Source organism: Sabethes cyaneus, chromosome 1, assembly GCF_943734655.1.
Source record: "Sabethes cyaneus chromosome 1, idSabCyanKW18_F2, whole genome shotgun sequence".
NCBI lineage: Eukaryota > Metazoa > Arthropoda > Insecta > Diptera > Culicidae > Sabethes > Sabethes cyaneus.
This window is the reverse complement of record NC_071353.1, coordinates 73,163,465-73,190,899: the sequence shown is the minus strand read 5'-3', so window position 1 is coordinate 73,190,899 and position 27,435 is coordinate 73,163,465. Positions and strand designations below refer to the sequence as shown.

The 27,435-nt window shown below is 36.0% G+C and overlaps 1 protein-coding gene across 1 annotated transcript in view; it reads left to right on the top strand.

Moving 5' to 3' along the window:
* The first annotated feature begins 1,250 nt into the window (after nucleotides 1-1,250).
* The window catches only part of LOC128732762 (broad-complex core protein), a 58,161-nt gene continuing 31,976 nt past the window's right edge, over nucleotides 1,251-27,435 (top strand). The window contains exons 1-2 of the mRNA XM_053826112.1: nucleotides 1,251-1,436; nucleotides 2,390-2,578. Coding sequence (XP_053682087.1) covers nucleotides 1,251-1,436; nucleotides 2,390-2,578 — 375 coding nt within the window. The remainder of the gene's footprint in view (nucleotides 1,437-2,389; nucleotides 2,579-27,435) is intronic.

Here is a 27,435-nt window from a genome sequence, read left to right as displayed (position 1 = left end):
ATGCTCATGCATGCAAAATCTGTAGAAATCTAAAATAAAAAAAAATATTTTTGTCAAAGTTAGGCCATTACAAATCATTTTAAAAGTTTTTGTCACCCCCCCGCCCCCTTGGAAATTGGCTTGAAAAATCGGGAGGCAAAAAAAAAATAATTTGTAGCATCTGAGTTAAATTTTTTTTATAAAATCAATTGTCTGTGGGCTCTACAGCCTGAAAAACTTGAAAATTAGTATACGAGTTAAGTTAACGCTTCTAGCATGAAATAGAAATGGAAATTCAAACAGCGGAATTTCCGAAAATCGAACAAAAAAATTATCTTTCGTTTTTGTCTTTTTTTCGTAGATTTTTGCATGGAAATTAATAACGTATATATGAACAGCAAGAATAGATTTGGTTGTTCACGTTTGAACTTAAAATAAAAATGCCCAAAATTCAATTTTTTTTTGCTCGATTAAAAAATTCACTGTTTTTTTTCGCCCCCCCCCCCCCCTTCAGTGGCCCAACACCGGAGGGACAAAAACTTTTTAAAATATTTTTAATGGCCTTATTATTCCAGAAAACTACCCTTAGAACTGAACATTTTCAACAAGCTCAATTTTTCTACATCGTGAAATTTTTAGAACATATAAATCAACCTATTTCCAAGTAGAAAACCACGTTCAAAACTGCACACCCATGATAATTTGTCTTACTTTTAATCAGATAAAAATAGATACATGCCGACGCGACGGACGGTGCACCGTCACCGCGGTGGCTCTCTCAAATTTTATAGTTCAGCTCACTTTGCAGCATAATATACTTGCTTCAATAGCAGTTCCTTTTTATTCACATGTTTTTATTGCCGATTTACAGGCAATACAATTTTTACAACTATGCTTTTGTATATCAAAATAATAATTTGTTGATTGTATATTAACCACTTCTCTCAGAAATGTGCATAACTGTCTATAGAATCGATAGTAATTTGACTAAGATTTTAATTATAATGTGATTCCAACAACCGTAAATGCAGGGATCATCAAAAATGCATAAAGATAATTATATGATTTAGCGTCAATAACTAAGCTGCTCACAACAAGGTCTAAACGATCATAGTTTCCACATAATTCAATCGTGTATGCTTATGACCAGAATAATCACTAAAATGTAGAGGTTAGATACGATAGTTTTTTACATTTTTATTTCAATTTTCAGAATCCGTCGGAACAAGTTGTACAATAACAGCGGTGTTTGCAATCCAAATAGCCATACAATGGTAGACACACAGCATTTTTGTTTACGATGGAACAACTATCAAAGCAGTATAACATCTGCTTTTGAAAATCTACGAGATGATGAAGACTTTGTCGATGTGACACTTGCTTGCGATGGACGAAGCCTCAAAGCACACCGCGTCGTCCTGTCAGCATGCAGTCCCTACTTTAGAGAACTGCTCAAGGTAAGATATTATAATAATTTTTAAATAGTTGACGAACTTTAGGTCTAATATGCTAAAGAATTATTATAACAGGATCATTGCATGTAACTAAACCTGTGCCCTTTCACTATTTATGAAAAAGGTTATCAAGTAATGATAAAGCCTTCGGAATGAGTACGTAACTAACCAAAGAGCACGTTTTAGGTGTCTTTTATTTGGATTCAATTTTGCCAACAACGCACATTACTACAGTGTGTAAAAGAGCATTCATTCCAAAACGTGAATGCAACAGTGCAACGTTGGTGCATCGATATTGGTGTTATTTAAAAGTATCCGTTTTTTATTTTTCGTATACTCTTGCTGCACGTCACGTGCAACTACAGTCAAAGATCGAAAAAGTTGACTTGAAAGTAGGACATGCAATCAAACCAATAAGAAAAAAAAACAATAATTTGAGAAAGTGTCCTTCAAAGCGCTTAAAATGAGATTCCTCGTTATTCAACAAACTGCAGCTACGGCAGCGCAGCGCAATGCAATTGAACGATGCAGAAACACATCGTCATCACCGCCAGCATCATGAAAAGGTATAAGGAGAGATTTCACTGAAATATTTACCCTTCTCGTATGCTATGCTTGAATTTACAATTCACATTATTGTATTTATGGCGATTCGCATTTCGGCATAGGGGCTGGAACGAAAACGAAAGTTTGCCTAATTATTTAAACATCTGGGTTGTACAGACAACAATTGCATTATTGCTCAAAGATCAGAGTTTTTATATCATTATATGGTTTTATTAATATTTCAAGAACCCGTAACTTCAAGTTAGTTGCGCTACTCAAGATGTTCAAAACTGAAGATACATTTATATGAAACGACCGTGTCTATGTCTATAGAATATCACGTAAATAAAGTTAAGCAGATGGCACATTATAATATGCATTTTATTCTTTTTCTATCAAATCGTATACAGAGTACGCCCTGCAAGCATCCCGTAATAGTACTTCAGGATGTAGCATTCACAGATCTCCATGCGCTCGTGGAGTTCATTTACCACGGCGAGGTGAATGTTCATCAACGATCGCTTAGCTCTTTTTTGAAAACCGCAGAAGTGCTGAGAGTGTCTGGACTGACACAACAACAGGCTGACGAAACTCATAATGTAAGTTTCGATAGATTAATGCTAACATAATTTAGAAATAAAACATTGATCTTTTTGGTACGCATATATTATTCGTAGTATAAACGTAGTTGCAATATTTATACATCATAAATATTGCAACTACGTTTCTTTAATTTCATGAATTACTTAAATCGATTCCGTTACTAAGTTCCAGTATATATATAGCGTATATGTATATAGCGAATGTAACAATACTGTACTTTTAGTTAAGTTTTGAATTGTACATGCGACATTTATTTGGTAAATAACACGCACACTAGGTTAGTTTTTACTCTAAAATGAGTAAAACGGTAATTAATTTGGTGGTTCCAGACCTACTACCCATTATATTCATTACATATTATAGTTATCACTACATTCACCAAATATTACAATATTTATTTCTAAACACAAATTAGTCATTTTGAGCCGAGTGAAACAAATTAGGTTTCTTGAAAAAAAATTAAAGAAAAATCATATGATAAATCTAATAGTAATAAAAAAAGAAATACAAAAAGAAGGTTTGTTGTAATCTAGACTTTCAAAATTCAATCGTCTTAATCTCAAGAAACTTTTGCTTTGGCAGATTGGAGAAGAATACATTGAAACTCAAAACAGAGAAAACGTTTAAATCTTATTCTATACTTTTTAAAAATTAATTCCAAGTGTCTAGATCGGAACTAAACAGGAAGAAAGGTAATTATGGAAGGCTTCGGATATTTAATTAAGTTAAGGTAATGTAGTATAATGTGCCCCCTTAAGAATAATTGGATATATTTCAAACGAGCTTCCCAAGATTAACGATACAACTACGAATATATGTTAATTTTTGAGTTTAAAACCAATTGCAACTGTTTATTTCCTTTGGTGTTGTAGAATAACATTGCTAGAAGTTATTTAAAAACGACGTCTAAAATTTGGGTTTGTCGTCTATGCGGGCAATATGCCCCAGCTGCAGTAGAATACACTTCACGTTGTGTTACAAGTACACTGAGAAAACTTTTCGTATAGTTTCTATGTGTTCCACACATAGATTTTTGATGTGCCCAGCAAATGAACTTTATGTGCCAACTGTTATCGTTTATGTGTTATATGGGCACATATGGGCATATTGCACCATCGCAAATGTGGCATATTGGCTACATTCGACATGACGGAAAAATATTAAATAATTAAGCAAACTAAGTGTTTCTCACCGGTTTTTCGCCAGAGATAATGTTTTAGAACGTCATTTCACGCAATCGAATCGGAACAACAGGTTATTTAAAGATTTTAACCACAAAAAAGCTTACATAAACGACGCAAAAAATTACATCGGAAGCTGTTAGAAAACAAATTTATTTTTCTGTTGGTTTGCCAGCCAGTGACAACTGCCAAACTTGCATATTAGGCTTTTTTTCTTCAAATTTTTAAGTGTCTCGTTAGTTTTTCATTTTATTTGCGCTAGTTTAGGAATAAATGAACTGGGGCGTATTACCCACCTGGGGCGCATTATACATATATCCTCTAATATTTTAGCTAACATGTAGGGTAACCAACCTATCTTGGGCCCCTTCATCAGCTGTACATAATTTGGACACTTCCATTTGATTTTGCTGTAAGTGTCCAATTTATGTACAGCTACTGAGGGGGTCCAAAATACGTTGGTTACCCTACTAGCTTTGTGAGCTTTTGGAAATTTTAAGTGTTTTTCGCAAAGCTGTGTTTTTAAGATCGGTGATCAAAACATGTTTTTGCCTTTCTACTATATAAATATATAGTATAAAGGTATAGAAATCACTCGGAAAACCGGAAATGGAAAAAAGGTCCTGTGGGCCGAATGTCATATACCATTCGACTCAGTTTCGAAAACTGAGCATTTTCTGTTTGTGTGTATGTATGTGTGTGTGTGTATGTGTGTGTGTGTGTGTGTGTGTGTGTGTGTGTGTGTGTGTGTGTGTGTGTGTGTGTGTGTGTGTGTGTGTGTGTGTGTGTGTGTGTGTGTGTGTGTGTGTGTGTGTGTGTGTGTGTGTGTGTGTGTGTGTGTGTGTGTGTGTGTGTGTGTGTGTGTGTGTGTGTGTGTGTGTGTGTGTGTGTGTGTGTGTGTGTGTGTGTGTGTGTGTGTGTGTGTGTGTAACGCTTTCAAACTCACTCACTTTTCTCGGAGATGACTGGACCGATTTTAATGTTCTTAGTGTCAAATGAAAGGTCTAGGTGTCCCATAGGTCGCTATTGAATTTCATACTGATCGGACTTTTAGTTCAAAAGTTATGTATAAAAATACGAAAAATATGGGACTTCATTATCTCATAGGTCCCTTAACCAATTTGAACAAAATTGATTGCTTATGGAAGAGGAGCCTTGCAAACCCTTAACTTCCAAATTTCATAACGATTGGGCTTATAGTTTGAAAGTTACATAAAGAAATGTGAAAAAAAAGTATTTAAAACATATTTTTGTAACATATAAACATTAATTCAATGGAACACATCACACATTTTTTTATTATTTGAAAATTATTGCTGAGATCTATCAAACGAAACCGAGTTATTTAAAATCGAACGGTTCATTCAAAAATTATTAAAACTTTAACACTTAACCACCGTATATTAAAAATGTCAAAATGTGTGAAATCATAACATATCAATCAAATGTTGATTGTATTCAATGTGTGTGTGTATGTATGAGTGTATGTATGTATGTATGTATGTATGTATGTATATATGTATGTATGTATGTATGTATTTTTGTATGTATGTATGTATGTATGTATGTATGTATGTATGTGTGTATGTATGCATGTATGTAAGTGTGTATGTATGTGATGATAATTTGCAATTTTTAAATTTGCATTGAAATTCAAGGAAAGTGAGAAACATGTCAATTGTCTAAAGTTTTTGAAGCCTCTTAGTGGAATACGAACTCTGAAATTAAAGAAAAGAAAAAACTTTTACCGACTAAATTCCACTATTCAATATTTATTCGCGACAGATACGTATGCGCTTTGAAATAAGACACTGATTAAGCACGACCTGCAGGCGAACTACGTATCTGTCGCAAATATATTAAATAGTGGGATTCAATTTTTTCTTTCCGTTGATTTCAGATTACAATTGTCATTTTCTTCACTTGCTGCTTCTCACACTCACAATTGTACAGCAAAAGCAAAAAGAGAAAAAAAGCAGTTAACTTAAGCATGTAGGTATAGTGGTGTATAGGATTAAAAATACTAGTGAGTTGATTTTTCCAAATAAACTTATATAAATTTCCAACAACTTATATAAACAACAAACAACTCTTTCCAATCAATTGATACTAGAGCTTAGAAATGTTATATGAAAAATAAGAGGAAAACATTGTACGGTACTAATTTTGCACGATTTCTTTTCGGTAGTGACATTTTAAAAGACAGAAATCTTATGTCATGTACCATATTTTAATAAATAAATCGAATTGACAAGCACTAGAAATCATATCGATCATATTTCTCATTCTCAAGCATGTTTATGGCGCAGCTTTCGCACTATTCGACCTCATCTGGTTTTCCTAATCCTGTAACGGGAAACATTGTAAAAACGATGCGATCAAGCTAATGACTATCCTTTCATGAAAGTACATTAAAAAGAAGCTTAAGTTTTGATTTTCATGCAAAAATAATTATCTGAAAGAGTGCCAGCTAAGCAATAGTTCCATTTCTCTTTTTCATATCTAATGCTCTATTCAGTTATTTTTTCTAATTCAGATAAATTGCAAAATTGAAGCCAAGCAATCAATCATTTTGTTGTAGGTATCCTTTTTCTTCAAAAACGAAATATAATAATAATTTTTCTGAACTCTTGTTTTTCAAAGATGCTAACTTTTGAACGCATGGTATTAATATTAAAATATCAAAATATGTGCTATGAACACATATTTCATATTGTCAATTCAAAACAAGTTTCATATGTTGCTCTGAAGCCCGAAAGTTAGGACCGTCTGTAGACCCGTTAGAAGGTTAATTTCTAATTTTCTATATGTGTTCATTCAAGTCTGCAAAAATTATCTTTTGTGTTTACATTATGTTTCTATAAATCGCGTAAATATTATAAAACTAAATAAGGTGTTCATCAAGTAACATAAGTGACGCTTACAAGTATTTCTGCACCCAAGGAAAGAAAATATAATTATTGTACGCAATAGGTTGTGAATTTTAATGGCAAATAAAGTTTTTGAGGAAGACGGAACGGATATTTAAAAATATCGTGAAGTTAATTATAGATGTTCCTGAGGAATTAAATAATGATTATTGTGGCAGTAGAAAGGCTAGATCACGCCGCTAGGTGGATTAATTCGGGTTTTATGTTATGATGAACCGATATTTTTCTTTAAAAAATTCTATTTTGCTTGTTCTTTCCATCTACAAGATTTACTGACATGGCCAGGAGGCACTAAATTTAAGAAACAAAGAAAACAAAAATTAGGTACCGTCATCCGGGGATACTATCAACACCAGGGTTACTTGCAACACTTCAGTGCATCGCGCTTTTGACAGCTCTAACGCATTTGTTTGTTAACATAACCATTTGTACCCAACGCCATTTTAAAGAAGGGACATCATCATTGTTTTGCTTGTTTTTATACGATTGGAAAGTAATTTCACTTTCAGAGTAGGAAAAATGGATGTGCAAAGTTGCGTCAGTTCATTGACATGAAATTATTTTTTATCGTTTGGTTCCTGTACACAATTAGTGCATCATATAAGCTAACAAATAGCAACTTTGTGCTTTGTTTATATTTTGAACTTGGAAAAGAAACGATGAATTCGTGTTGCTACTTCCAATATGGCGCGGCTTGCAGCACTTGTAAAAAGGAAAATTATCGTAATAGACAGTATGTACAAAGTAAGTTTGCAACTGTACGATGCTATTTTGTCTACCGCCATCTCCAGAAAAATTAAAATTGTGAAAAATTCCATGTGCCTTCAAACGGCAATTTGGAGTTTGCCGACATGCTGCATTTTCACCGAATATCTTAAAAAAAATGATAGACGAAATTGGGAAACAAAAAACGCCTGCAGTATCTCTTGTTTTACTACAAATACATTCAAAATATCTAAAACTAGTCATTCGCGGTTCAAAATCAAACATAAAATCATAAGAAACGCAAAATCAGAAAAGTGTTGCAAGTAACCCTGTTTACTGGGTAACTTGCAACACCCCTATTTTTGGTTCATTCTACAGATTCATTTAGTTTATATTTTTTCTCATAATCATAAATCAAAAGTACTAACCACTATGCAAGTTTTGGCTACTTATACTTGCACCTAAACGGTATACTTCAAAAGTTATACTAAATCAAAGTTCAAAAGTGTTGCAAGTATCCCCGGATGACGGTAGTAGAAAGGATAGCATTAGGGGTAATGTGTATAATGTGTCCCAACTGGGAAATAGAACCTAGTTCGTTTATTCCTAAACTAGCATAAATTAAAATGCAAAACTAACTAGAAACCTTAAAATTCAATGAAACCAAACTACTATGCAAGTTTGACAGTTGTCAAGCTATCAAACCAAAAGAAAAATAAATTTGTTTTCTAACAGCTTCCCATGTAATTTTTTTTCGTCGTTTCCGTAAGCTTTTTCGTGGGTAAAATCTGGAAATATCCTGTTGTTGCGATTCGATTGGGTGAAATGAAGTTCTAAAACATTATCTCAGGCGAAAAACCGGTGAAAAACGCTTAATTTGCTTAATTATTTAATATTTTTCCCGACATGTCGAATGCTACCAATATACCCCACTCGCGATGGTGCAATATGCCCCATTACAGATGTGGCATAAATAGATACGGGTAAATAGATACACGGAGAATAATCTAATAAGTTTGATTTAAACATTAATTTGGTTGATAAACAAAAGAAAAATGAAACTGTTTTGAATTAAATTTTTGTTGGCTCTGAACAATAATTTCGGTTTATTAAAAAAATGTTTTAATGTTGGAATTAAGCTTTGACTTATATATTATTCTAAATACTGATTTTGCTTAAAATTACCTAAAATTTGGTTAGTGCTAATTAATAGTTTGTCTGTTTCAAACAAAACAAAATTTATTTTATATTTCAATTAACCTCTAATTATTCATTGTGGATCATTTCAACGCATTATGATGCTTGTACTAACTGCAACCCAATTTTTTGTTTGAAATAAACCAAATAAACTGAAATGTTAGTTAGGAACAAAAGATTCCAGTGGTTTTGATTTCTCTCATGAATGCACACATCCCATTAAAGTCGCAACTTCGCCGACTTCTACCTACCGGGATTATTCGTTAGCGGACATCAAGTAAAAATTAATTTCGATTACGTGGTGCAAGTGTATTATAAAAGCTAAATCTAGCTGTCCCAAATTGATATTGAGGCACAGAGAACAGACATCCAGGCTGGCATACCCAACCTGTGTAAATTTTTGTAACGGCCATTTCGAAATAACCCCTCGTTCACGTTAAAGTTACCCGAAGTTACGCCTCACATTTGTTAGTTTGGCGGTTCGTTTGATGGCGGCGCCACCCGCAAGCATCTGTCAAAACTGAAATCCAATATATTTCTTTCCCTTTTTTACTTATGCAAAAACCACAAAAACATCAAATGCTCATTAGTAAACAAACCGAACGATGGGAATGGTACAAAGGTTTGTTGATACTATCGAAACTAGTGTGGTATCGATAGTATCGTCAAACTTCATTGTTAAAAATGATTTGCGATTTGTGACACACACGTGGCAAAATTCCGTCTCCTTTTGATGTTATCGTGTTGTTATACTAATCATCATTATTATTACTGTTGATGTTTGACTACTGTTTTACCTGACTCACTGCGAATATGCGTATTATTGAAATAAAACGTAACCATACGTTTTATTCGTTTATAGCGCATATGCAGTTAATATCGATAACAAACGATTTTTTGTAAGTTGTGCTTTTGTTATAGCATTTAATTTGTAAAAAGTTGCATAAATAACAATTCAGTTTCACAATACAATTATTGCGTACTACTCGCACTTGAAATATAACGTTTAATTAGGTTATTTTTAGTGATCAAAATTAACGATATTTTCGATACAAGGGCGTAATTTTTCGAAACCTTTCGAACCAACACGATCCCGCAACACAACGCATATTTGCAGTGAGTCAGGTAACACAGTAGTTTTGTTCGAAATAGTATCCGTCAAATCATCGATAAAAAGCCCCGTAATATCGATAGTTATTTCAAGTGTTATCTCAGTATAATCAATATATATAGAATGTCAGTGTCGCTGCAGTGCGCGTGGCAAACATCATACATATTCAGATAATGTATTTACATTATACTTGCATATGTGTGTGTGCCTGAGATTCAGCAAAAGGGGAATCTCATTGTCAAACTTTGACAACCAGTTTAAAATTTCGATTATGGCTGCCAAGTAATGTAATTGTAAACTTCGCTTGCTTCAAATTTCTGAAAAAATCGGTGCAAAAAGACTCAGTTGAGGGATTCAATTCATCCGGACGAAAAGAAAATGAGCGTTTAGAAACATTTCACTGGCATGAAAACACAGCGATGAGCGCACTGATGACAGCACCAACCAGCGCACAGATAAAGAACAGATAAATAACAATAAGCAACTTTGACAATGAAGTTCCCGATTCACAGACTTGATACAGATTGTTAGCATCATGTTTACCACAATGAGTCCTGTAGAAAATCAGCGACACTGGCATTCTATATATATTGATTCTACTGTTATCTCTCATCGTTAATTGACGGAAATACTTGACGGTGATTGACAGTCAATTTAGTTTGGCGATTCGTAGGCTAGGCGGCGTTTCTTAACTGTTGTAATTTTAACGGTTTTGCGTTTGAATTTTTACACAGAAAATTACGAAAAATTTGTTCAACTGTTTTACCTGACTCACTGCAAATATGCGTATTATTGAAATAAAACGTAACCGTACGTCTTATTCGTTTATAACGCATATGCAGTTAATATCGAAAACAAACGATTTTTTATAAGTTGTGCTTTTGTTATTGTATTTAATTTGTAAAAATGTGCGTAAATAATAATTCAGTTTCACAATACAATTATTGCGAACTACAGCCACACGAAATATAACGTTTAAGTACGTTATTTTTAGTGATCAAAATTAACGATATTTTCGATACAAGGGCGATATTTTTCGAAACCTTTCGAACCAACACGATCCCGCGAGTACAACGCATATTCGCAGTGAGTCATGTAGCACAGTAGCTTGGAGGTTTGTTCTCTGTGGTATAAATATGATAAAATTTCTCATTAGATAATAAATATGTATATTATATAAGCAAAGAATTCTTTATAAAAAACCCGAATTAATCCACCTTACGGCGTGACCTAGCCTTTCTACTGTCACAATAATCATTATTTAATTTCTCAGGAACATCTAAAATTAATTTGACTATATTTTTAAATATCCGTTCCGTATTCCTCAAAATCCTTATTTGCTAGTAAAATTCACAACGTATTGCGTACAATAACTATATTTTCTTTCCTTGGGTGCGTAAATATTTGTAATCGTCATTTATGTTACTTGATGTACAACTTATTTCATTTTATAATATTTACGTAATTTATAGAAAAATAATGTAAATACAAAAGATAATTTTTGCAGACTTGAATGGATATATATAGAAAATTAGAAATCAATTCTCTGACGGGTCTACAGACGGCCGTAACTTTCGGGCTTCAGATGCACATACGAAACTTGTTTTGAATTGACAATATGAAATATGTGTTCATAGCAGATTTTTTGATATTTTGATATTAATACCAAAGTTAGCATCTTTGAAAAACAAGAGTTCAGAAAAATTATTATTATACTTCGCATTTGAAGAAAAAGGATATCTACAACAAAATGATTATTCTCAAAATTTTACTATTAGTTTGCTTGGCTTCAATTTTGCAATATATATGAATTAGAAAAAATAACTGAATAGAGCATTAGATATGAAAAAGAGAAATTATTATTTATTTGACTAACTATTGACGTAAGACATTTGTCTTTTAAATTGTCAATTAAGGTATTATGCATGACTTCAGTTCGTAATTGAACTTTTTCTTAGCTGGCGTTCCTTCAGATAATTATTTTTGCATGAAAATCCAAACTTAAGCTACTTTTGAATGTACTTTCATAAGAAGATAGTCATTAGCTTGATCGCATCGTTTTTACAATGTATCCCATTAGAGGGTTAGGAAAACAAGATGAGGTCGAAAAATAGTGCAAAAGCTGCGCCATAAACATGCTTGAGAATGGGAAATATGATCGATATGATTTCCAGGCATTTTTGATTTATTTATTAAAACATGATTCATGACATAAGACATCTGTCCTTTAAAATATCACTAACGAAAACAAATCTTACAAAATTACTACCGTGCAACGTTTACTTCCTATTTTTCATATAACATTTCTAAGCTCTTGTATCTATTGATTGAAAAGAGCATTTATTGATGCGCAAAATTTGTTTGAAATTTGTATAAATTTATTTGGAAAAATCAACTCACTAGTATTTTTAATCCTATACACCACTATACCTACATGCTTCAATTAACTGCTTTTCTTCGCTTTTTGCTTTTTTTGTACAATTGTGAGTAACAGAAAAAAATGACAATTGAAATCTAAAATCAAAGAAAAGAATAAACTTTTCGATTGAATCCCACTATTTAATATTTATTTGCAACAGATACGTAGTTCGCCTACGACATGCAGGTTTCATCAGTGTCTTATTTCAAAGCGTATACGTATCTGTCGCGAATAAATATTAAATAGTGGAATTTAGCCGGTAATTTTTTTTCTTTTCTTTGATTTCAGAGAGTTTGTATTCTACTAAAAGGTTTCAAAATCTTCAGACAATTGACATGTTTCTCACTTTTCTTGAATTTCAATGTAAATTGAAAAATTGCAAATTGTCATCACATACACACATACATGCATACACACACATACATACATACATACATACATACATACATACATACATACATACATACATACATACATACATACATACATACATACATACATACATACATATATACACACATACTTCACACACATTGAATAAAATCAACATTTGATTGATGTGTTTTAATTTCACACGTTTTAACGGTTTAATATACGGTGCTTTAGTGTTAAAATTTTAATAACTTTTAAATGAACCGTCCGATTTTAAATAACTCGGTTTCGTTTGATAGATCTCAGCAGTAATCTACTATATAAAAATGGATTTCTGTCTGTCTGTCTGTCTGTCTGTCTGTCTGTCGGGATGTTCTTTATAGAATCAAAAACTACTGAACCAATCGGCGTGAAAATTTGCATGTACAGGTTTTTGGGGCCAGGAAAGGTTTTAGTGATGGTTAGAGACCCCTCCCCCCACTAAGAGGGGGGGCTCCCATACAAATGAAACACAAATTTCTGCGTAACTCGAGAACAAATCATGCAAATAGAACAAAATTTGGCATGTGGGTGTGTTTGGTGACAAGAAATTATTCTATGGTAAATTGGGACCCCTCCCCTCTTTAGAAGGGGAATTAGGACTCCTCTCCCCTTTAAGAGGGGGGGCTTCCATACAAATGAAATACAAATTTCCTCATAACTCGAGAACTAATTAAGCAAATGGAACCAAATTTGGCATGTGGGTGTTTTCGAGGGCAAGAATATTTTCTATGGTGAATTAGGACCCCTCTCCACTTTAAAAGGGGGAGCTCTTATACAAATGAAATACAACTTTCCTCATAACTTGAGAACTAATCCAGCAAATGGAACCAAATTTGGCATGTGGGTGTTTTTTGAGTCAAGAATTTTTTCTATGATGAATTAGGACCCCTCCCCACTTTAGGAGGGGGGGCTCCTATGCAAATGAAAAACAAATTTCCTCATAACTCAAGAACTAATCAAGCAAATGAAACCAAATTTGACATGTAAGCGGTTTTGGAGGCAAGATTTTTTTCTATGGTGAATTACGACCCCTTCCCCTTTTAAGAGGGGGCTCCTATACAAATGAAATACAAATTTCCTTATAATTTGAGTACTAATCAAGCAAATGGAACCAAATTTGGCATGTGGGGCTTTTAGGGGGCAGAAAATTTTTCTATGATGAATTAAGACCCCTCCCCTGTTTAGGAGGGGGGCGAAGGGGTCCCATACAAATGAAATTCAAATTTCCTTATAACTTGAGAACTAATCAAGCAAATGGAACCAAATTTGGCATGTGGGAGATTTTGCAGTCTTGAATTTATTTTATGATAGTTAGAGACCTCTCACCCCTGTGGTAGGGGGATATGGACTCTCATACAAATAAAACAGATTTTTTGCGAAACTCAAAAACTAATCGAACTCTAGAAATTCGAGACTCTTCCATAAAACATTAGTCAATAACAAGACCACAAAAGCTAGATCATTCAGAACGAGACGGCCGCGAGTGTTGCCGGTGACCCATCGTCGGAAGCGCCGCCCACTGGGGGGAGGCAACTCCCCGCAGAAATCACTACTGTCTAGGTTTATTTGTTTTCCTAGGTCTACCTGGGTTTCCTGGAACGAGCGACAGCGAGTAAGGAGAGGATCGCGAAATGGGAATTTCCACAAAAAAGTTTTCCGTGAAATGGTACATTCCACTTTACGTTTTTCGCAAAATGATATTCGGCGAAATGTTGTACAATCATGGCGAATATTACTATCCGCTTTCTCGCTATGCAATGAGGGGACAGGGGAGTTGTTTTCTACTTTACTGTATAATTTGTATATTAAACTACCCATTCCTGGTAACTAATAAGAATTAACATAAGCAGCAAATCAACGTATCTGGCATTTTATACTGCACGTTGTTGTATATTATGTTTTTGACTGCATAGGTGTTGTAAATTGGCATCTAAAATTGTATTCAAATTCTTCGTGTCGGTAATTAGCTGTAAATTAGCATTGTCAGCACTATAAGAAGGTTATCAGTAAAGTAGCTGTATATTTTGCCAAAATAGCATTTAATTAGCATATAAGGCGACTTTAATGCTTATTAGCCTACATTTAAATAGCATTGGTGATGCTTATTAATTACCTGGGATGCTTTCATAGTTACGTAACTGAATCATCTAAGGTTGAACTCCTCAGAAACTTGCAAAACTCGAGATTGTGACAAAGATCATCCAAGATTCATGATTTATGTACAACGCCAGGTTAATTTGTGGCAATACGAAGTTTTTCGGGTCAGCTAGTTTTCAAATAATAATAAAATGTGTGATGTTTTTCATTGAATTAATGCTTATATGCTACAAAAATATGTTTTAAATACTATTTTTTCACATTTCTTTATGTAACTTTCACCTCGCGTTGTAACGTCACTGCGGGCGGCCGGACGGATTCAAAACATGTGAGACATAAGTAATAGCATCGAAACCTTAAGACATAGCATAATAGTAGCTTCAGAAAAGTTTCTTCATTTAAAAAGCACTTTCTAGTGATTAAAAAACATTCGGACACTAGGGTGTCCCTAAGCAGATACAAAAAATATTTTCTCTATTTTAAGTCAGAAATGATTGCTGTCTACAGAAAATTTGTAGAAAAACTAATTTCAAGAAACTTCGTTGAATACTGAAGATTTATATTTTTTACATGAAGAATGTCATAGAGCCAAACTCTTAGGGACACCCTTAAAAATAGTTTTTTTGATTTAGCACTTTAATAACGCTTCGTACGCCTTTTAGATGTTCTAAGAAATTGGCAATAGAATTAACCTGCACATTTTCGTCGAAGATAGTAGAGATCTATCTTTTTTCCTTTAGGAGCTATCCCTTGTTTCTTTTATTTATACATGTTCACCTACGGTTGTATTTATAATAACTTTTTTTAGATTTTCCACATTATACCCTAAGTTGTACATGGTGGAATATAGCATAAATTAACTCATAAAAAACAAGTGAGTTTAGCTGCTCATAGCTGCTCTCCCTCGAGATACACCCCCTTAAAGAGTACATGTAAAAATAAAAAAGCCAGTGATAGGGTCTAAAGGGAAAAAGATAGTGCTCTACTATTTTCGACAAAAATGTGCAATTTAATTAGATTACCAATTTTTTAGAACATTCGCAAGCCATACGAAGCATTATTAGAGAGGTAGATCGAAAAAAATATTTTTAAGGGTGTCCCTAAGAGTTTGGCTCTATAGCTTTTTTCATATAAAATATATAAATCTTTAGCATTCAACAAAGTTTCTTAAAATTAGTTTTTCTATAAATTTTCTGTAGATAGCAATCATTTCTGACTTAAAATAGAGAAAATATTTTTTGTATCTGCTTGAGGACACCCTAATGTCCGAATATTTTTTCACCACTAGAAAGTGCCTTTTAAATGAAGAAACTTTTCTGAAGCAACTATTATGCTATGTTTTAAGGTTTCGATGCTATTACTTACGTCTCACTTTCTTAGAATCCCTCCCACTGCGCGACGTAATTTGTGAAGAACCCCACAATTACGTAGGCAAAATAGTGAAAAGACAAATTAACAACACGGTTTTGGATTATCCTTTATACACAGAAGGCAGCAACAACGATACTTAACGAATATTAACTGAACAGATTTTTCGTGACGTTACAACGGAGCTACGACCCTCTCTGTGTAGAGCAGAGCGTTGTAACGTCACGAAAAGTAAAATCTGTGTAAAAATTATCTTCACTAATTATCGGAATTCTGAACATAGCAAGTTGTTCAGCATTCATCTCTTATCAAATCATAGAAGAAAGTCTTTAGATAAAATTTGAAAGAGAGCAGAATTTCCATATTTTTTAACAGAAGAACCAAAAGACGAATTTCTGGCGCGTTGTAACGTCACGCTAGATATTTGCTTTCCAAAACAATCTAAGTAAGGCAAATGCTATTAATTTGTTCATTTTCAATAGGAAATTTTATGCTCTTTCCAAATATATAATAATATTTGGGGGTTTCTCAACGATTTTCTTAGCTGAAACACAAATACTGTGCAAAGAAATGTCAAAACGTTGTAACGTCACGCCGGAATGTGTCATTAGAAAGTGTTCTAAAACAAGTAAATACAGTGATATAAACTGTTATGCACATTTCTTAAAAGAAATAAGGCTTCTTAATTTCCCCCCTTAAAAAGAAAATGACGAAGAAAAATAAAAAAACCGACATGCCTTAACTTTGAAAAGTTTATTTTAAAAAATGCAGAATTACTTTTAGTTACTAGCTTTTCTAGCTGAAATTATGTATAAATTAATTCTTTAGAGAATATTTACTTTATTTAGCAACAAATTTGGAAACGAATTGAAGTTAACTTAGTAAATGAAAATAGATGTAAAATTTTTAGCGTCTTTTCAACCGCAAATATTAGAACTTTACTTTGCGCATACCGTTAGCTGAACAGTTGAAGTTAGATAACAATAAGCTGACTCGATTAAATTATTAATTAATTTAATAATTCAATATATGGCCAGAATTAGTATCAACTGACATTAGTTAAACAAATATAGTAGGAATCGTAGAACAAATGGGAGTAGTTGAAGCAGGCTTGGTCTTGAACTTTTGCTTGGGTTTGGGCTTCGGTCGAACTCCATCCTTTCATACTGATGTATGACGTAACAGAATCAAATGTGTAGCTTGTACGGATGCCTTCCCAGCGACGATATCTGGGATCCCTGGATTACTGCAGGTAATTAGATCAAGGGAAACAACGAGGCACAATTGGCCTTGCCAGCAGTAAAAGAGATTTCGTAGGCTGCTCGTACTTACAGAAAATCTCATGCCGAACTGTCAACGCGTGAGTGTTGACAAAAGCAAAAATACTTCCTTCTCGTTTTTTCTCACGCAAAACCCTAAACAATATCAGCAACGCTGGCATCGCCAATAGAATCATTCAGTTTAAATCAAAGTACCATTTAACGGGAAATTAGCATTCATTGATTTTTCGTTGGAGAGCCCAGTTTCGGAAGCAAGTTTTGGGCCCAAAAACGGAGTTCTGTTTGTAAACCTGATTTAATCCCCCTAGTGGTGGAAGGAACCTTTGTTATACGGTCTTACTTGCTATTTAACCCTTTAAGCCCGAGCCCACACAATTGTGTGGGTGAGATATGATTACTTTTAAAAAATTTTCCTTTCCTTTCTAAACGTCGTACTTTTACATATATGGCACCAATCTCTTGTGTAAACATCGTAACTCGTAGAAAAAATAGAAAATAGCTGAAAAGAAGTTTTCTTTCGTGGTTGGATTAATTATTGTCTAGTCTTCAAAATCTTGTGAAAACAGCAAAAAGTTTTATCTGACGTATTTTCTTATTGAATCCGTATTTCGAAATTGCTTAGATAAAAAATTATTGGTAATAAGTATTTCTAATTGATGTAATTAAAAATTTACGGAAAATAACTTTTACAACTTACTTATGCACGTTGTTTTTCATACCTACACAATTGTGTAGGTTCGGCCTTATTGTATACCTACTTTTACCTTTACGTTCCCGCCAGGACTTCAATAATTAGTGTACTTGCCGTTACACTTTTGGCTCTATCTTTACTATTTTTTGATCGATTTTTATACAACTTGTCTTCAAAGAACCACCTTAGATTGACCTTCACTGAAAAAATATTTTAGCAAATTTTGGATCCATTTTCCCGGAGATATTCCAGATCGCAGTAGGATTATTTTTTCACGTCGTAAGTAACAGATGAAATGAAACGAAATCTGCTGCTGCCATCTCATTTTGAGTCAGTAAGAATGAATACATTATACTGTAGAGCATTCGTTCATGTTCCACACTACGGAACTTCCGTTTAGAGTACTACCGGAACCTAAAACTGGTCATTTATAAATTGTAAAATAACAAAGAAGTGTGGCAAATGATGTATTCAACTACGGGATTTTCTAATACAAATTCTTGGATCAACATTTGAATGTTTTTAAGCCAATCTGGACGTTCCGGTATATCTGTTGTATTAAGGTTAGTAAAAACTTAACTTGCAAAAAGTTGCGTGTATTTCCATAGCTACGTAGCAACCGTTCCGCTGCTGCAGAAACTGAAGTCTATGAGCCTCGAAGCGATGATGTCGCTCCAAACTAAACGGGGTCAACCCTATTCAACTCTGTGGACTACTTTACACAAAATAATTAGGTTTTAATGTTTTGTTTTTTCAAAGCCTGGTTTGGTATAGTCCAAAAAGGGTAAAAAATGGTAAAAATAGGGGAAAATGAGCAAAATGGGGCACTTCCCGATGACATACAGGAAAGCGGTGAGCACCATGCGATTCTCCGGAAAATTTTACATAAGATCACGTACATTTTATCAGCCTGCAGGCCATATCTTAATTGCATCCGTTTTTACCTTTGTTATACTATATAACAAAGGTTTAGAAATTGGTCGAAAAACACGAAATTGATCCGAGGCCCGGAGGGCCGAATCACATATACCAGTCGATAGAGCTCGACGAACTGAGCAATGTCTGTGTGTGTGTGTATGTGTGTATGTGTGTATGTGTGTGTGTGCAGCTCATTTTCTATCGCCTGTTTCTCGAAGGTGGCTGAACCGATTTGACCGCTGTTACTTTTGTTTGAAAGGTATTATTGCCTAGTATATCACTATTGAATTGCTCTGCGGTCCGACGTTTCGTTTAAAAGTTATAAGTAATAATGTGAAAACTACGTGACACGCGTTTCTCCGGAACTACGCAACCAATTTTAACGATCTTACTACCAAACGAAAGCTCTTGCTATCACTAAACTTTTTACCAAATTTTATTGGAAACGGACAAGCAGTTTAAAAGTTAGTCTTAAAAAACCACTTTTAATAAGGTTCAAATGATCGCCTGTTTCTCAGAGATGGCCAAACCGATTAATGCGCTATTAGCTTTATTTGGCAGGTAATATAGCCGGATAGATCACTATTGAATGGTTTTTTGATTGGTCGTTTAATTTGAAAGTTATGAGCAATCGTATACACCACACCAAAATTAACAATAATTTATAATGATTTTAACCAAGATAATTTACCTGATTTCAATTATTTTAATATCAAACGAGAGATTTTGACACTACGAATATATATGCAAAATTTCATAACAATTGGTTTTACCGGTAAAAAGATATTAATCCTTGAACACTTGCGCCAACTTTTGCAACACAGTTACTCGCGCGCAATTAGCCAAAACCAAAGAAAACGTGCGCACTAGAGTTTTGACTAGGAAAACTTGGTTTTAAGTTTATCAAACCTTTGAAAGAGTTTCTTGAAATTGAATGCTCTGTCATTTGGTAGAATTTAAATTTTGATTAATCCCCCTAAAAGTGAAATAAAAAAATTATTTTTCTTCAGTTTCAATATAACACATTGATGTGTTCTGCAAAGTTTTAGAGCATATTATTACAAGAAATTTTGCTGAAGACTGTAACCTTCTATCTCTTCAGCGAAGACAGAGAAATCTTATTTATTGTTTCTGAATTTGTAAAATCAGTTTTTCTAGTTTAGCTCTTTTTGTAATTGTTGTATGACTTTTTCATGTATTACAAAGTTATACAAATAGTGAAAATACACAACTTTGCTGAAAATAGTATACCTCTATGTTTGCTTGTTTAGGAACTGTAGAACTTTGATTATAAAAATACCCTGATTTTAACCCCGAATTACTCGACTATTAACTGACGGATACATTTTAAACATTTTACATTTGCTGATAGTTTTGCTACATACAGACGGCATTTTGCCATATGAAGTAACGTGAAAAATTCCAGTTGGGGCCAATAGCCTCACATGCTGCTTGCTTCGTTTCTGTGCTGTCGGTTTATGCTGATCTATTTTCCTAACAAATTTAAAGTATTATTACTTTGAATAATTCAGACATTTTGCTCATAACAAGTTTATTGAAGAATATACGTTAGTTAAACAACGATTGGTAAATATGGCATTCAAAAACCTACACATGTTGTTCAGAATACAACAGCGTGAGTAACCGAAGGTTAATAAAAATTGATGAAATTTTTTCAAGAAAACTTTATTGATGTGAATCGAATAGAATGGCATTACAGGAAATTATGCATAGTTCAAAAACCTATAAACTAGACCTTTACTACGCAATGTATATGTTAAAGAATAACATTTCTGCTTACAACTTACTTTTACTTGCACTTACCCACATTAGTAAGAACTTACTCAGCAATTTCATGAGAAAAAGAACTATCAAAATTTGTAAGTGCTTCTATTTTGTTCAAATTTTGTAAGCTTTTCAATTTCCAAAATTTTTATGTAAACCAACGCACAATGCAACGTTAACTAATAGATGAATTATGTTCCGAAGACATGTCGATTTCTATCTCATATAGCAAGTAAGACCGTATAACAAAGGTTCCTTTCACCACTAGGTGGATTAAATCAGGTTTTTCGGCTCGTTTTTGCCCAAAGTGCAATGGTATAAGATAAGGCCGAACCCACACAATTGTGTAGGTTGCTAAATTTAGCAAACAGTTGTTGCAATGTATAGAATATACTGGTTTTGGTATCTCGAGAGATAAAAAAAATTTATATTGATCCAAAAACCAAAAATATCGTAGCTAAAACCCTCCGTGCTTAAAGGGTTAAGATAGAAACCGACACATCTTCGGAACATAATTCATCTATTGGTTAACGTTGCGTAGGGCGTTGGTTTACATAAAATTTTTGGAAATTGAATAAGTTTACACAATTTGAACAAAATAGGAGCACTTATAAATTTTGATAGATCCTTTTTCCATGAAATTGCGGAGTCAGTTCTTATTAATGTGAGTAAGTGCCAGTAAAAGTAAGTTATAAGGGGAAATACTATTCTTTAACATATACATTGCGTAGTACAGGTCTAGTTTATAGGTTTTTGAACTATGCCTAATTTCCTGTAATGCCATTCTATTTGATTCACATCAATCAAGTTTTCTTGAATAAATTTCATCAATTTGTATGAACCTTCGGTTAGTCACGCAGTGGTATTTTGTACAACACGTGTAGGTTTTTGAATGCCATCTTCTTCTTATATATAAAAGAGGAGTGCGAAAGTTCGACCGCGCATCACTTGAGAACGGAGCGTCCGATTTGAGTGGTCTTTTTTTATTGTGTTCGTTTCCACCACCGCTATGTCTTTACGGCGAGAAAAATTGAAAAATTTACTGAAGAGATTGGAAAACTCGAAAAATTATTTTTCTATATTAAACCTGCAACACATTGAATGCGCTGTATTACTGGCTACTATGATCATCGACCGATACCACGTACGATTTTTACCAGCGCCGTTACCGCGGTAAACAAACACATGTTACCTTCATTTAAATCGCCACATGTAACAAAGAGGGATATTCTTGCTATTAACCATTTTTGTGAACTTGCAAGATCAGAAAATAATCAGCGTTATGTAATACGTTGTAGGTATAACTTATTGATAAGCCTAAGCTCAAGCCTAAAGTGTCAGTAATGAAATTCATATAAATGGTTGAAGCACTAAATTGATTAAATTGACACTTCCCAATCGCCAAATGAAGAATACCGATTTCATTGCACCCCTAAAAAGCAAAAAAAGTGCACAAAATTATGCTTTTGTGTTAAATTGTTTTAGTGCGTGAATTACCAAAGGAACTTACTTACTTACTTTAGTGGCAACGGTCCGTTACCGATCCTGCGCCGAACGAATTATAGTCCTCCAGTACCGTCGGTCCTGGGCTGCCGTTCTCCAATCCTCACGAACACCAGCTGAACGTGCATCGTCTTCGACAGCACATACCCACCGGGTGCGGGGTCTGCCTCGGAGTCTACGGCCTCTTCCTGGTTCTCTGCTGAAAATAGTTTTGGCTACTCTTTCATCGGGCATTCTGGCCACGTGTCCAGCCCACCGCAGCCTGCCACATTGCACTACCTTCACTATATCAGCATATTTGTATACTTGGTACAGCTCGTGATTCATGCGTCTGCGCCACACTCCATTTTCCATTTTGCCACCAAGTATAGATCGCAGAATTTTACGCTCAAAAACCCCAAGCACTCGCCGATCAGCTTCCTTTAGCGTCCATGATTCGTGTCCGTAAAGGGCCACCGGGAGGATTAGTGTTCTGTAGAGCGCCAGTTTTGTGCGAATTTGCAAACTACGGGACTTCAGCTGGCTACGTAATCCGTAGAAAGCCCGATTCGCGGCTGCAACTCGTCGTTTCACTTCGCGGCTTACATCGTTGTCACATGTCACGAGTGTACCAAGGTATATAAATTCCTCCACTACTTCATATCGTTCCCCATCTAACTCCACCTCGGCACCAACACCACTTGAGCTCCCACGTTCCCTACCAGCAACCATGTACTTCGTTTTGGCGGTATTAATGGTAAGTCCCAATCTCGCTGCTTCCCTTTTAAAGGGCCTAAAGGCCTCTTCTACTGCTCTACGGTTGATTCCGATGATATCGACGTCATCCGCAAAACCAAGAAGCATGTGAGATTTCGTGATGATAGTTCCATTCCTTTCCACGTTTGCTCTTCGTAATGCACCTTCCAAGGCAATGTTGAATAGCAGGTTAGAGAGTGCGTCCCCTTGCTTCAGTCCATCCAACGTCACGAAAGCAGCTGAGGTCTCACCCGCTATTCTAACGCATGATTTGGATCCATCCAGCGTCGCACGAATCAGCGTAACTAGTTTCGTCGGAAAACCATGTTCTAGCATTATCTGCCACAGCTCATTTCGTTTAACTGAATCGTACGCCGCTTTAAAATCCACAAACAGATGGTGTGTCTGCAAGTTGTACTCCCGGAACTTGTCTAGCAACTGGCGCAGGGTAAACATCTGATCCGTCGTGGAGCGACCCTCACGAAAACCCGCTTGGTACTCGCCGACGAAGGACTCCGCTAACGGTCTCAGTCTGCAGAACAGGATACGGGAAAGCACCTTGTAGGCAGAATTGAGCAATGTAATTCCTCGATAGTTTTTACACTCCATTCGATGTCCCTTTTTGAAAATTGGGCAAATGAGGCCATCCAACCACTCCTCCGGCATTTGTTCTTCCTCCCAGATCCTGACCATGATCCGGTGGATTGTTTCGTACAGCCGCTCGCTCCCCGCTTTTAGAAGTTCAGCCGGGATACCGTCCTTCCCAGCAGCCTTACCGTTTTTCAGCTCACTGATTGCCTTCTTAACCTCCTCCTGTGTTGGTGGCTCCACAGCTTGACCATCGCTTACAATTTCTATCCTGTCCCTGCTGATCTCCTCATTTACCTCTCCATTCAATAGTGTCTGGAAGTGCTCCTTCCACCTGGCTGCTACCGCCGTTTTGTCGGTAAGCAGGTTGCCAGCACTATCATTGCACATCACAGGCATGGCAAAATTCCTGCTTCTCACCGTTTTATAGAAACTCCGTGTGTCGTTGCTGGCGTATCGCTCCTCTGCGCCGGCAAGCACGTGCTCCTCGTACTCGCGTTTCTTTAGACGATGGATTCTTTTTTCCGCAGCTCTAGTCTCTCTGTATCTCTCTCTGTTTTGACGCGTTGCCGCAGTGAGCATGCGACTCCTGGCCTGGTTCTTTTCGTCTGTCACTCTCTGGCATTCGGCATCAAACCAGCTGTTACGCTGTCTTCCACGCGTCGTGCCTACCACCTCTCTCGCTGTTGTTTGGATGGCACCATGGATGTTCCTCCACAGCCCATTTATATCTTCTTCTTCTACCTGCTGTTCTGCGATTCGCTGGTCAAGCTTCCTGGCGTACTCCACTGCAACGCCGTCTGCCGTTAACCGCTGGATGTTGAAACGCAGCGTCCTTTCAGTGCGAGCTTTCGCCGTGTTCGACAGCCTTGCGCGAATCTTACTCACTACGAGATAGTGGTCAGAGTCGATATTTGGTCCACGAAAAGACCGTACATCAATAACATCCGAAAAGTGTCGACCGTCAATCAAGACATGATCGATCTGAGAGCTAGAGTCTCCATTTGGATGCCTCCAGGTTTGTTTCCGAATATTCAAACGTGGAAAGTAGGTGCTACAGATGGCCATCCCTCTGGCCGCGGCAAAATTTATGAGCCTCAGACCGTTATCATTGGTCGTCAGATGCAGGCTATGTCTTCCAATAACTGGACGGAAGAATTCCTCCCTCCCGATCTGCGCGTTTGCATCTCCGATGATGATTTTCACGTCGTGTTTTGGGCACTCTCCATAGGTCCTCTCAAGCTTGTCGTAAAACTCGTCTTTAGCATCATCGGATTTATCATTTGTCGGTGCGTATAAGTTGATTAGGCTATAGTTGAAGAATTTGCCCTTAATCCTCAACACGCATATACGGTCATCTACGGGCCTCCACCGGATAACTCGTTGCTTTTGTTTTCCCAACACTACGAAGCCGACTCCATGTTCAGCTTTCTTACCGCCACTGTAGTAGATGTGGTACTTAAAAGAAGTGCCTGCAATAGGGTCTACTGCACGGAACTCCCTTTCTCCGGAATTTGGCCACCGAACTTCCTGAATAGCAGCGATCTCCACTCCGAGTTGATGCAGCTCTCGAGCAAGCAAGCCAGCCCGTGCCGGTTCATGGAGAGTTCGGACATTCCAGGTACCAAGTTTCCAATCGTTATCCCTTAATCGTTTCCTTGTCCCTTGCCGTGTCCTATACCGATTGTTCCGTCCTGAATTTCTTTGTTCGTTGTTCGTGGTAATTGAGTTTTCGGTATACTACCTCACCGGGGTCGCGATACCTACATCCCGCTGATGGGTCTGCCATCTTAGGTATAGCTTGCGGGATACAGCATTTCATATTCAGCCGCCCGTTACGAGACAGACGCTGTGTGAGCCGCCCCTCACCTGGAGAACAGGCGCTCTAGTTCGCACCTCCTAGCTTAGCTGCTTCAGTAATTACATGAAGCATTTCCGGGTAAGGCCATCGACCGTCATCATTTGACTTAGATCTGCGTGGAGGCGCCAGGTGGGAGCTTGAGAGAGCCAGAGCTATGTTTGACGCTCCTTCCAGGTAACTCTCTCCATTTCATACCCAATAAGGAAAGGAACAATAAGAATAAAAATTGATTCAAGGCAAATGGGTACTTTTATTAGTATTTTCACATATTTGAGGAGGCGGTTAGAAATGAAATTAACACATTAATTCATTTTGTGAAATAATGAAGCTAACTGGATCCGTAATTAATACTAACGTAGATTGCGAATTACAGTTATTGAGATTCGGCAATGACAATTGTATCGCTTAATTTAGGGGGATTAGGGGCATAATGAGCACACGGGGCGAAATGGGCACCCCTCTTTTCTACGAAAGTATGCATTTTGCAGCATCATACGGCATGCGAAACACTGCTGTAAGTACTACAGTATCAATTTATCAAAAAATGAGGGATCTCTACTTTTGAAACACGGAGTTATATTAAAAACTTAACTAGGTTCTCAGACGCTGAAAAAATTATAATTTTGGTGCACTACCAAATAAGCTTTTACGATCATTTAAATATCTTAACCTATCGAGTGCACACTGGAACACGATGTATACATTGTATCTCAAATTTCACCTTCATTGAAGTTTTGATTTTCTACTGTAATTAGTGTAAAAACCCATTTTTACTTTAATTACTTGACTGGGGGCGAAATGAGCACCCTTAGGTGGGGTGAAACGAGCACTATGTCGCATTAACTAACCTGTCAGTTTCTTTGTTTATCGCATCAATGCTTGTTTACAGTGATGGTATGAATATGCCAAAGGAATCCGGAAGACATAATTGGTCGAAAAAGGTCTTGCAAGTGGCCTTGACCACTATAAGGCGAGACGGAATATCCACAAAACAAGTCGCCAAGTACCACGGCATTCTGCGGCAGACGTTAGCTCGGTATGTTGGGCCATACGAAAGGGCAATCTCGGGACAGGAGGTGGACCAAATTGATTCCTTCAAAACTGTTTTCGTTCCCGCTGCAGAACAAGAGCTGGTGGTCCATATTTTGTATATGGAGATTCGATGCTACAGTATTGCTACCCATGAAATAGGAACCCTCGTATACCACCTGCCAGAGGGAAATGGAAAAGCATATGTCTTCAACACTAAAACACAGCTAGCTTAAGCGTCATCCGAAACATTCCTTGTGTGCTCTAGAGGCAACCTCCCCGGGGTCAATTGGCTTCAAGCGGCTTGCGGTCAACAAGTTTTTCAACGTTTTTACACGTTTTATTTTTGTGTATGTGTGGGTGTGTATGTGTATGTGTATATGTGTTTGTATATGTGTATGTATGTGTGTATGTATGTGTATATGCATGTGTGTGAGTGTGTGTATGTGTGTGTGGTAGATGACTTATATACAGTATACACCCTTCAAGCATGTGTTTATTAGGGTGCTCATTATGCCCCAGGGGGTGCTCATTGTGCCCCACACACTGACCGATTTTTAGTTTTTGAAGCATGAATTTAAATTGCAATTTTCGTCATCATGTCAATTATTTTTCAATTTCTTAACAGTCTGCCTTTGATTATCGATAGTGAATGTATGTTTTGCAATGACGACACTTTAAAAATTCATTCATTTTGGGTGCTTAAATCAGCCAACAAGTTAGGATGCTCATTATGCCCCTAATACCCCTATGTCAATCAATTTATTAATCAAATAAAAAAAACATATTGCATGACTGTTGTTGGTTAACTTAAGAACCAGCATACAGAATAGGAAGATGATAATGGCACGAGTACTTTTGCGTATAAAAAGTGTTTGAGAGCGTTACATAGAACAATGACATGTTTCAGCATCATCATTTCAGCATTCTGTGCTCAGGAATGCTTTAACGTATATTGCAAATAATTAGACAGCAGACTAAAATAAGGTGCTGTTTATGCCATAGAATTCAATTTTTACAAAAAAATAAGTTAACAATCAG